Raw genomic sequence first — 13,557 nt, forward strand, 5'->3', positions numbered from 1 at the left:
CCGTTTTAAAAAAAAATATGGAAAGATTTGAAAAAAAATGCAACCAAAATGTAATGGCGTGAGACGGACAGCAACACATTCAAATGTATTGCTTCTATGTGGTAAAAACAAGAATATAAATGAAGTTCATAATTTTTATATACTAAGAAACATGAACCCCATAAAAAACAGGAGGTATCTCAGGTGCTCCGGAAGGATACGCAGATTTATTCCACATGTGGCACCTGTCGTCTTGCTCCGGTTAAAAGGGTCTCAATGACTATCAAAACAATAGAATATATATTATTATGTAAACATTGACTGGAGAGAGTTCTATTTCGATTCTTTGAACATTATGCAAAAAGAGTCGAGCTTTGATGCGTGTAAAATTACTACCTTATTAATTGAGAATAATACAACTTTAGACAAGATCGCTATTTTAGTGTCTTGGATTTTCAACTTTTTTAATAGAGTCCCCGTTTAGTGATCATCGTCTCCAATAAGGAATAATTTAATTTTGGGTGTAAAGCGTCATCTGATTGGCTGACGTTATTTTGTTATAAACTCATAAACATAATTTAGTCATGTGCCCGTGACGTCATCAACGTTTTTTCATGGTTTTCTACGGTTTAAAATAGAAATTATAAGAAATAACGCACGTTATTCAGTATGAACCACATTTTTTATGTCTCAAATGTATTATAACTAGATCAACTATGCCACACGCTCCAATATTCAACCTTTATTCTGTATGATTCCACGTTTTATGCATGCAAAATATTAGGGAAAAAACAAATAAATTCATTGTTGTATATAAGTACATATTTTATTGCTTGATCATTATGAACGCTATTTTGAAATAAAGATTAAATATTATATCTTGTATTTTGGGTGTAAACATAACAATGTATAAACTTTTAATCATGATTGCTTTGATATTAATAAGTTAATCTGATAGAATTATAAAAACAAAAACAAACATAACGAAGAGAAGATAAATAAAATATTATACATCATTATACAACATTGTATCTGTTTGACAACTGCACGTTAGAAATAATTGCCGATAGTAATCGTCAATCTCTGCCGTCAATCCAAGTACGATTGATGCCAGATTTTTATATTATACTTTTAAGATGTGTTTTCAACAATATTTTCTGCAATGTTTTATGAATAAAAAAAAGTTTCACAACACATAATTATGTTCGAAGATGGATAATAAAGTTCCTCAAGACTGGATTCCATATCTGGATTAAAAGGTCCATCAATACTGATTCCTTTAGATCGTGAGTACGTGTCCTCATCATCAATTATTGACAATAATCTGAAAAAATAAATGTTATATTTTGGACAAAATGTTATCAAAATATTTGCAGATGTTGCGTCCTGCAATGACTTGCATTGTATAATACTGTCCGAGAAACTGAAAACCGCTAAACAGTAAAACTGTCTTAAATTGAATCTTTGTCTGTATATATCAATTTGAATAAGAAAATAGAACGGTGCATAATTACAATGCCTTTAGGAACATGGAATTTAAACCCGATCATATACCCGATATAAATGTAACTTTTTTACCATCACAACTATTCTTTCAGAGGTCTGTTGAAAGGTAAACTTTCTGGTCTATCTACTATAGTTTTCTAGAGTTAGTTTAAATTTTCCGAACTATACATGTCGTGCTTACTCATATAGCAATACCTTTTGTATAATTTTTAAAGTTTTTTTCGTCCTCAGTATGCACGTAATAATTGCCACTGGACGTTAAGAATGCCTCACTATATATACAGATTTACGTGTTATTCTGATGAATAGTATTTTAATTGGTTAGCAGATTATTTTGTTTTATTTTTTTTAAATTATTCTGGCAAAAACAAATATCAAGTGTGCAAAATTGAGCTTGACGACATATTTGACGGTCTGAGAATGGACGAAAAAAGGCAATTACTACTTATTTCACCTTTTAAATAAAAGCAATCAATTTCAAACAGAATACACAGTGTGATATCATATTATTATTCATGTTACACGTCATGCATGTATACAGGCCGTTGACATGTACAACCAACCCATTGAGAATGTGTATGTATTTTTTCATAACTTATATTGTTTTGCATTAAAATATTGACAAATATTCCCTTTTGTATTTTGTATTGATTTGATAAGAACACCTATTTTGTCATAAACGCTGTGTAATTGGTCATATGATACAACACATAGATGACTTACCTCCGGTGTTTCCTGTTCGCCCGCTAGAAGCTGTCTTACATCGGATGGCACGGGATCAGTGCCATCCACAGAATCTTCAAGTGCATTTTTGTCATATGGCTTAAACGAATTCAGTCGCCAAATACATCCCTTTCTGGAATATTGTGTCAGTTGGTATTTGTTACTCTGCATATTCTGTATAAAAGACAGTTTATTCGTCCACCATAATCTGGCTTCTTGCGTCAAATATGTTGACCAGATAGAATTGCCCTTTTTTAAAACATCCATGTCTAAAAGGTGAAAAGAGGCCATGAGTACTGGTGGATTTGAATTTGGTAGCAATGGTAACCCATTTGGTCTCACTTTGAAAAATCCTCTTCGGAGAGTTTTCCATGGCTGTTCTGAATTTTTTCGATAGTATACATTCACTAACTTCTTTGCCTCATCATATCTGTATCTAAAAATATTCGACTTGGAATGGCTTTTAACTCCAGCTATGCATGGGTCTAGCCAACCGCTCACATTATAGCACCCATTCAGTTCCTGTGCATTATACACATGTTGATGTAGTTCAGGAAGAGTTGTGGCATCCGTGTGCCTCAGTCTATCAGCAAATACACTAAACATTTGGTCAATGTCTTCATGCGTATGACCAACATACAGAAAGGACAACTGAATCTACAAAGTATTTTTTACAATATTACAGTATTATACTTTCCATGGTTTTAATATCATAAATAAATGCTAAAGAGTGTATGTGCTGTTATATGTATCCGTTATTTAAAATAAAAGGAGTGGGTAGACTGGAGATTTTTTTTACATTGATATACTTATTTATAAAATTGATAAGTAGGATGCTTCTGGTAATTTTTTTAAAGTCTTGTCAGTTCTGTTCATATATATATGCATGTGAGCCCGTGTTTTTCTGAAATGTGTTATTACATTTGGACAGTATGTTTGTTTGGATTGGGAAAAAAACATTACTTTTCGCAGCTATTTCGTCATAAAATGATTTACATTTATATACATGTTGATTTGACAATAGAATCATGTATAAAAATTGTACAGCATTCTAAAAATACTCAGGATGTAGCCCAAACCGCGACTTTGAAAATATAGTCGGACCCAGGTCCTACCAAATAAATAATAATCATATAGCGTTTACAGAATATCTTCATGAAATGAACATATGTATTTTCTTTCTTTATTTTTTTCTTTTCATCTCGTTACAGTCTTATCAACGTATATATTGTATCTTCTTTTAATGATATTGATGTAACGGACTTAGTACAAGTATGCTTATAGGCCAATATGAAACACTTAAGAATATGACTTCTAACTTTTACATTAGGGCACGCATTATTTTATTTGGCTTACCTCATAGAAAACTCGACGATGGACCAGAAGTTCTAGAAATGAAAGGATAAATCTGTTTTTGTTTTCCCTAAAGCAATTATCTGCCTGGAGGTACAATACTGGAGGTAATGGACGTCCCTAGAATCAAAATTATTATATTAAAATAAACATGGAAATAAAATAATAAATCACATCATTTTGAATCACGTTTCACTATGTAGTTTATTGAATATCGACTCTAAATAAAACTTTGAATCTTGAATCTTGAAACTATTGATGTACTAACGGAAGTACTGTAATACTGTATTGTATTTGTATTTATGTTAACAATGTACTATGACAAGCAGTATCCTTCTTAATTTGTTCTAACTATATCTAACAGACTTAGAAATACAATTTATCTAGTTTATAAGATATCGTATATAGTTCATGGGATTACTATTACAGTTTACATGGTACGTTATTTATGGTTTATACAAATTTTTATACAATACTTAAGATATCTCATTTAATATTGTTTATAAAATATCTTATAAACTATACATGATATCTTAACATCTAAATAAAAATATATAAGCAAATATATATATATATGTTACATTAATGATCATCATAATGTACATGTATCTGCATTTCTTCGGTATTTAAGACAAAATGCGTACGCCTATCTTAATTTCCATAGCAACTGCCGATGGTAATACTACCGATTGACAAAAATAGACAGACAAGCACGTGCAAATGCATTTTTCTTCGTAGGGTAAAATGATTATTTTGACAAAATTGAAAAAAAATGACTGCTACCTACGAAATTAAAAAAATATATTTCAACTTAAAGATTTCAAGCATCGTACCCATTTGCACATTGTACCTCAGAAATATGTATAAATATAGAACAATATGTTTCATTTTAGAAAAAGATCGTAACAACACTAAAAACAAGTTTTCTTTACTTAACGCTGTAATATAAAAGATGAGCTATTATTTTGACCTGTTATATAAATATAGGAGGAGTGCTCCTTATGAGGAAACTGTGTCAATTACAATCCACAAATATACTAGACAAGTGTGCATGTATGTCAACATCTGTTACAAATTAATATTTACCTTTGAAGCCTCCCACAATAACTTCATCAAGATGTTCAACGTCAGATTGGAATCATGTTTATACTGATAAATATCAGTGAAAACAAATTTTTGATGTGTGCCATGGTTAATGGCACCAGTTACGTGTGTTTTCATCGGAATGGTTGAAGCAAGGTCCTACAAAATAAAACATGTTTACATACTTTTCTATCAGACCTAAGACATTTAAAATTCAGCTAAATTATAAAAATACAATACATGATTGTTTTCAATTTTTACCACGACGAGTTTAAAAATTATCTTTGTTGAAAAATCATAATAAAATAACATTTCAATTTTGTCTCATTTTAATATCCTTTCCTTTAATGTCGTGTTTTTATAATATATACTACAATAACTATGAGTATATAAATAACACATTCAGATGATCTTTTGTTTTGTTAAAATTACTACAACTTAAAATAATACGAAAAAAAACCAACACTTGCATTATTAATAGTATAAAAAGTCCATGGTTACAGAACTGACAGGTAATTTATGTCCCCAGACTAATTTTTCTAGTAATTCAAGTTCATCGTATTCCAAGATAAAAACGTCCATGTCCTTTTTTTTTTATCATAAAATTATTTTTGAATCAAATCATTAACATATGAACAATGTAATTTCAAATGTTCTATAAATATTTAAGAGATGTGCATTTTGATTTTTAATAAAACTCACATATTCCCAGGCTAATTTTCATAGGAAATCATGTCCATGTCATCATTATTCCTAAGTAAAAAAGTCCATGCCCTTTATTTTAAAAGGGTTTGATAAATGTTGTGTTTTATAATTGTTTAAAAGCTTTGCATCAATTTCAATTGCCCCAGACTAATTTCCCTTGGAAATCATGTCAATGTCATTTATATTCCTGGGTAAAAACTCTCATGGCCTTATAAAAAAAAATTGAGGAAAAAGTTAGTAAAAAAATTACTTACATTTAAACGTGACGATTTTGCATGTAACATTAATTTGTTTATGATATCAAACGAAAAGTCTTATTACAGACAGGTAATCAGAGCTTTAATTGAGGGAGAAATATCACTTAATTTAAGATAATTTCCAAATTCTATAACAGCAAATATAAAAAAAGAAGAGCAAACATGCTTACTTACTTTTCCTTTTCTATCTTTAAAATGTGGTAAACTGGTCTTAGTATTGTCCATTCCATCAATTATCAAACTGAGATACCTGTCAGGCCGCCTACGAGATATCGTTCTCCTACGGTAATATGCCAGTTTCTCCATTCTTAAAATGATGAAACAGAGATTAGCTGTGCTTAGAAACATTAACAGCGAGTATGATCAGAAATGTACTGTATCTTTTTTTTTCTTTCGTTTTTGTTCCTTTTGTGCTTTGCATCAATCCGACGAGTTAATAAGAGGAGTGTAAGGCGCCAGTTTAACCACACCACTTTCTGTATGTGCCTGTCTGAGGTCAGATGCCTATTCTTCGGTGGTTATCGATCATATTATTTTTTCATTGCTCCGTACATTAATCAGGCTGTTAGTTTTCTCGTATGAGTATGGGGTATGGATTTTGCTGATTGTTAAAGGTCGTATAGTGACCTTTGCCGAAGTGTTGACTCATTGGCAATCATACCCCATTTCATATCAAAATAGCGGATGCAAGTGTTGAACAAAATGACAATCAAATATAAAAGTTCTTATTAATCTTTTTTTTTTATTTCATTGTAACAGTTTGGATTGTTTTATGAAAATTATTGATGTTGTAATGTTTACGCCACTAGTGCCCATAATTAGCAATCAAAATATATCTTTCTTCTTCTGTATGAATTATCCAATTTTCATTTAGGATTTAAAAAAAAGAAAATGAACACACAGTAATAAATTATTGCCTTTAGATATACGATAACTTACATGATCCGATGAAGATGGGCTTGTTTTTCTCTGAAAATAGCTTGTCTTTTCTGCGGATTCAGTTGAAGATGTAGTGCTCTGTCAAGTTTAACGCATGTTGTGCACTTTGTAAAAAGATTTGTCTGAAATAAATATGTTTTTTTTTGTATATAAAATGCACACTGTTTAAAAATATTACAGAAAAAAATAACCACTGAAAACGTTTCTATATGTATAAGATATATATTGTCTCTTCACTAGAAATGTTTGTACTGTCGTCTTTTGGAAAAATTATACGGAGACAGAAATATGGAACAAACTACACAACTAAAGACTTCATTCTCGGAGGACCTTTTGCATATATATAAAAGCTTATTCCATCGTAGAAAAGAACACAAGCTTAAAATTATTAAAATTTTGTCAAAAACATGGACAGTTGAGAATAAAGATATTTATAAGTACATGATTATTTATGAATTTTGTTCGTGTCAATTTTTTTTCTCAAAAACATACGTGTACTTATAATGACTGATTGGACTGCTTTTTAGAATTGAATTTTGAAAATTAATTAATCTCAATCAAAATGTATCATAAACAAAACTTACTGATCTGATTTTAACATGACTATAAAACTTCCTCCAAATGGCGTAAAAAGATGTTGTAGACATAAAATTATTGAAATCCATTATCTGTTCGTTTCTATATGCTATATAAATTTCTTTCTTCCGCATTCCAAAAGGCAACCAGACTTCTTGTTGATGAGGTGGCCTTTCTCCACGTTGAGCAATGTATTCTCCCAACCAATGGATAGCTGCTTGCTTTTGTTCACTGAAAGATTGGCCCGCTTTCGAGTTTCTTGTTAGGTTACTATTCTGCCATTTTGTTCTGTATCTGTAAAAGCTACTCTTTGTTATACCATGTCCTTGTAGCCATGCTTGTTGACAAACCACATTCCCATTTATACGAAAAGTAAACCTTTGATTACATGTACTTTCAGATGATGGTTGAAAGTCTTCAAATTTTCCAGAAAACCACTGTTCCCTTTCTTCCGTGTCTAGAGTCCAATATAATGTTCTCAATTTCTTTATAACTTTTCTTTCATAGAATTTTTTAGAAGTACATTTTCTTTCGCATCCACACTTTTTCGTAGCTTTCTTTAAGGCCAAAGAACATGCTTTTTTCATTATCATAGTCGTTGTGTTGGTTTTATCTGAAATGGTAAAATGAAACTTTTGTTTATAATTTTATTTTTTAAAATACTCATACTAGAAATTATTATTATTTTGAAAATTGATTTTACTTTTGTATAACATAAGTTGCGAATGAAATACTTCTAGTGATCTAGCTATAACCGGCAATAATAAATTGGAAGATAACACCTGTGTGTTCTTTTTTTTATATGATGCTTGCATGTGTTTGAAGAATATACAGCCGTTAAATATAAAAAGGAAGATGAGGTATGGTTGTCAATGAGACAACTCTCCACAAGAGACCAAATGACACAGAAATTAACAACTATAGAACTATACCGTTCGACCTTCAACTGTGAGCAAAGCCCATGTTATTGGTTAAAATATCAATTAAGGGATTGACAGCAACGGGGAAATGTAGAAATGGTCCATAAAAAAAATTGTACTCCATAAACAATATGAAGATAAAAAAAGAATAATTGTTTTTATTAACTATAAAACATTCAAAATAAACTATTTTTTCTATTACATTAATATATATATTGAGTTAAGTAATTATTGTCTTCATTTGTTTTTGTTGTTGTTATGCTGTAAAGTGTATATGGCAATAAAACTTTGAATTTGAATTTGAATTTGAAAATTAATTTTAGATTTATGTCAATCATTTATCATGTTTATAAAATACAAGAAGCAATAACAATGTATCAAATAGTTTGTTATTGATACTAATAGATATACCGGATTGATTCTTTTATAACTTGAATTTAGTTAATAAGTTGTTAAACTAGAAAAAAAAGTTACTCCCCGTACTATTTAACGATTGAACAAGATGCTTAATAAAACAAACTGTATTTGTAATATAATCTTATAACACCAAGAAATTGGTTTTGATCAATAATGCAACGAACCTCTACGTCCCTTTGAAACTGGTGTACTAGTCTTGAAATTAGGATGCTCATATTCCAAATGCCCAAAAGGTTCCGACTGTGTGGAAGATCCACTTGTTGGCAGTGTTGAGCTAATGATGGACAAATTATCTGTACTATTAGAATCCGAATTTCGTTCAAAAAGATCTTCTTCGCACAAAACAGGTGCTCTTACGGGTGGCGGTGGTTCATCATCAATAAAATCGTAAACTGCTGGAAACCTTTCAGCAATTGGCGACAGTATGTGGATGTGCCTTCTCTCCACATTATCTTGTATAAGTGATAATTCTTCAGTACTGTTTTCGCAAATACTTGATGTTTCTAAGTCACTCTCCTGAAAATTTCTTCCATTAAATGAACCCACACTGTTTTCCAAAATTTGTTCACTAGATTGCACAAAGACTGATCTTTCTTCAATAGAACACTCGTGTTCAGTAACATCCAAGGTTTCACTATTTTGAAAATTATAAGACACTTCAAAACATGAAACTTCTGTTATGCTTGAATCATTTACAGTATTTTCCATGGTAATCTTATATATTTTAATTTTAGTTTGAGTAATAACGAACCACCATTTTGAAAGTACCTCAATGAGGAAACATAGTACCTTAGTCACATGACCATTGTATCATCTCCATGTTCGTGTAACATTAGAAGTTGCATTCTACTTCATAGAACTGCTTCGTAAACTTCATAAGACATTCATCAATGTTACGTATAAAGAAAAAATTATGATAAGCAGCAGATTGCCTTTAATCTGATAAATTCACCAACACACAGTTGTTTGCACAAGAAGAACATTCAATGGACCATAATTACTTTATATTACAGCCCGAAGAATGCCCTCAGATTTGAGGGAATCTCAAATTACACACCTGATTACCTTCACAGTTTGAAGTCCTTGTAATTTATATATCACTATTCCCAATAAACTGACCACAGATGTTACACATAGATTATCTGATAAGAAAGTCAACATTTTGGCATTTTCCTGGGCATTTTCTGTCTTTACTAGAAAACTTTTAAAAAAATTCTACTACATGTAACATTATCCATGTATATATATGTTCTTCATAAGATTTTGACAACCAAGTCACTGTTTTTATCAATCATGTTCAAATACAGTTAAAGTAATATAAAATTAAATTATGAATATCTTTTATTAATTTTCATTTTTTTTTAATGTAGAATTATAGATTGATATCATAATTGTCATTTTGAAGATTAATTTTGATAAGAAATCAATATTCTTTGTAATTTTCACATTTGTTTGATAAATTTGATTAAATGATAAAACAAAATATTCTTGGTTTTTTAACAATTTTTTTTATAAAATATATTCATGAAACAAAGACAGTCTGGGATAAGAACACCCCTCCCCCTTTTTATACGCCTGATGAAAGGAAATCTTATGGTAAATCTTTGTCCATCGGTCTTTAACATGTCAGACATCAACATTTTCTAGTATTGGGAGAAAAAACTGAAAAATGGTTTCAGCAGTTCTCATGAAACTAGTATGGTGACTTGTTAATGTCTATTTATTTAAGCTCCCTTTGCTTTTTATAAATTTTATTTTTCACATCTCCGAGTTATGGGATTTTATTCATAAAAAGGGATGATTCTCCAGTTTGCAGACAATAACCTTAAAGTGCTTTGACCATTTTTGATTAAACTTTGTTGACTGATATATATATATATAAAAAGTTCTGATATGACATTGAGAAGTTATTGAACTGTTATCTCGAAAACCGTAAGGCGTATCATGCCCTCTAGCTCATGGTGCAGCTTTATTGTTTTTATGCCCCACCTACATTAGTAGAGGGGCTTTATGTTTTCTGTTTGTATTGTCCTTTCGTTCCTCTGTCCTTACATGTATTTAGTTATCAAAGGTACCAGGAATATAATTTCGTACGCCAGACGCGTGTTTCGTCTTCATACAATTCATCAGTGACGCTCATATCGAGATAATTAAATAAGCCAAACAAGAACAAAGTTGAAGAGCATTGAGAATCCAAAATGTATGTCTGTCCCGCTTCAGGTTAAGGTTTTTGGTCAAGATAGTTTTTGATGAGGTTGGAGTCCAATCAACTTGAAATTGAGTACACATGTTCCATATGATATGATCTTTCGAATTTTAAATCCAAATTATAATTTTTTCCCCAATTTCATGGTCCACTGAACATATAAAATGATAGTGTGAGTGGGGCATCCATGTACTGTGGACACATTCTTGTTGTGTTAAATTTTCATTTTAAAATTCTCCTAGTGCTAATTTTTTTCAATGTGTTGAAGACCAATTGATGGCCTTCGTTTGTTTTCTGCTCTTTTGTCGGGTTGTTGTCTCTTGATTCTCTTTAACACGACAAATTTCCCATTTCCATTCTCAAATTTATTTCATATTTCAACGTATTTTCTCTTATTTTAAGCGTTTGATCTCACTCATTTCAATGCTATACTGTAACAATAAAAGTGGTTTATAGACATATTGCCACTTTATTCAGTGGAACATAAATAGGGGGAGTGCCCACTCTACATTTGCACGTGAATAGAATAAGATAATATTATAACCTTAAAATGAAGAGTATATGGATTGGTCCTGGACCCGGTTGATTTCAAATAGTTATTTGAGTATTCCCATAAGTGAAACCAATTTCGAAGCATTCTTAGTAGAACGTTGCAAAGTCACCAGCGACCTTTTTTATTCTAACTGTAAATGCCAGTTCAAACAAATTACTTAATGATCCTATTACTTATTGATAGACACATAATGTACAAATAGAGCTTTCTTACAAATTGACGAATCATACGGAAGACCCGTTTTAGGGATCCTTTATTTTGACATATTTAAATAAAAGTCGTGGAATTTCGGACAATTATCTTACATGCAACGACACTTATTAAAATGGACTTTTCTTGAATTTTTTTTAGAATTTCGGGACGTACGATAGGTTAAAATATGATACCACTAGGTCGGAGGAGATAACACTACAAAGTATCCTAAATACACCTAGTATTTTGTCTAGTACTCATACGAATAAAATGCCCCTTAAATACTGAAAACAGACCCTCATATACTCTTCAATATTAAAATGTTGCACGGTTTAAACCAAGAAAATGTCAAAGCAAATACATTGTCTTCTTCCCTTACAGAAAAATAAGAAAAAATAAAACACAAATACTTCCTGGATTCAAAATTTGCAACGCTCAAAATAATAAAATGAAAAAGAAGAACACAAGATGATCTGAGTCTTACTATGCCATATGCTGGTGCTCGTTTAATAACTTTTGAATCATCGTAATATTCATTGCCCCCTCAATGTGTATATGTGATACACCGGAGCAATGGAACGGTTATTTGAGCGTATTATTGCGTTTGCCTATAGTCCTGAACATTCATGAAATATTAGCCACTGGACGATAAGTTTTTTAACTTTATTAATTATACATTCTTACTTTAGGTATTATACAGTCACATTGTTTATTTCTGTATATCATACTTGTTTTTCATTCATTGTATCGTACATGAATCTAGGTTGAATTGTTTTGCCTTTGTCATTTCGAGGCCTTTTGAAGCTGACTATGTGGTATAGGTTTTAGATCATTGTTGAAGGAAATACGGTAACCTATATTTTTATATCTAAGATAAATTCAAATCATAGAGGTCGCTGTATGGACGGTATGAACGGCAAGAAAATGTAGATTTACGTTATTTTCACTATGCTACTTCGTCCTCATTCATTTCTACAACGATTCTATTAATTACGATTAAACCACATTGTCACCATGCTTATTCTGCGACCTCGGTACTATTATCACGATCTTACTACATATGAACTAGAGGCTCTAAAGAGCCCGTGTCGCTCACCTTGGTCTATGTGGTCTAAACAGATGGATTCATGACAAAATTGTGTTTTGGTGATGGTGTTGTGTTTGTACATCTGACTTTACTGAGCATTCTTGATGCTTACAATTATCTCTATCTATAATGAACTTGGCCCAGTAGTTTCAGTGGAAAAGGTTAGTAAAAATTTACAAATTTTATGGATTGTTAAAAGTCGACTATAAAGGACAACAACTTCTTAAGGGGTCAATTGACCATTTTGGTCACGTTGACTTATTTGTTAATCTTACTTTTTAGCCATGGCGGCCATCTTAGATGGTTGGCCGGGTCACCGGACACATTTTCTAAACTAGATACCCCAATGATGATTGTGGCCAAGTTTGGATTGATTGAGCCCAGTAGTTTCAAAGGAGAAGATTTTTGTAAAAGACTACTAAGATTTACGAAAAATGTTTTAAAATTGACTATAAAGGGTAATAACTCCTAAAGGAGTCAACTGACCATTTTGGACATGTTGACTTGTTTGTAAATCTTACTTTGCTGAACATTATTGCAGTTTACAGTTTATCTCTATCTAATGATATCAAGATAATAACCAAAAACAGGAAAATTTCCTTAGATTGGCTTCAAGGGCAGAAACCCAACAACTGATTGTCCGATTCATCTTAAAATTTCAGCGCAGATAAATCTTGACCTGATTAACAATTGTATCCCGTGTCAGATTTGCTCTAAATGCTTTGGTTTTTGAGTTATGAGCCAAAAACTGCATTTTACCCGTACGTATGTTCTATTTTTACCCATGGCAGCCATCTTGGTTGGTTGGTCTGGTCACCGGACACATTTGTTATACTAGATGCCCCAATGATGATTGTGGCCAAGTTTGGTTCAATTTAACCCAGTAGTTTCAAAGGAGAAGATTTTTGTACAAAAAAAACGACGACGGATGCAAAGTGATGGTAAAGCTCACTTGGCCCTTCGGGCTAGGTGAGCTAAAACAATATGTGGTATGATTGCCAATGAGACAACTATCCACAAAAGACCAAAATGACACAAGCATTAACAACTATAGGTTACCG

The 13,557-nt window shown here is 31.5% G+C and overlaps 2 protein-coding genes across 5 annotated transcripts in view; one reads left to right on the plus strand and one right to left on the minus strand.

The window, feature by feature from the left end:
• The window catches only part of LOC134728167 (LIM domain kinase 2-like), a 67,813-nt gene that overhangs the window by 29,227 nt on the left and 25,029 nt on the right, over nucleotides 1–13,557 (plus strand). The window lies entirely within an intron of this gene.
• On the minus strand, nucleotides 1,227–9,361 carry LOC134681458 (uncharacterized). Its single transcript, XM_063541093.1, has 8 exons — nucleotides 8,623–9,361; nucleotides 7,130–7,734; nucleotides 6,546–6,667; nucleotides 5,781–5,913; nucleotides 4,648–4,803; nucleotides 3,565–3,681; nucleotides 2,209–2,865; nucleotides 1,227–1,303 (listed from the first exon to the last, which is right to left on the minus strand). Exons 1-8 carry the CDS (start codon nucleotides 9,164–9,166, stop codon nucleotides 1,286–1,288), a joined length of 2,352 nt encoding a protein of 783 aa, XP_063397163.1. The 5' UTR covers nucleotides 9,167–9,361; the 3' UTR covers nucleotides 1,227–1,285.

Source organism: Mytilus trossulus, chromosome 8 (assembly GCF_036588685.1).
Source record: "Mytilus trossulus isolate FHL-02 chromosome 8, PNRI_Mtr1.1.1.hap1, whole genome shotgun sequence".
Classification (NCBI taxonomy): domain Eukaryota; kingdom Metazoa; phylum Mollusca; class Bivalvia; order Mytilida; family Mytilidae; genus Mytilus; species Mytilus trossulus.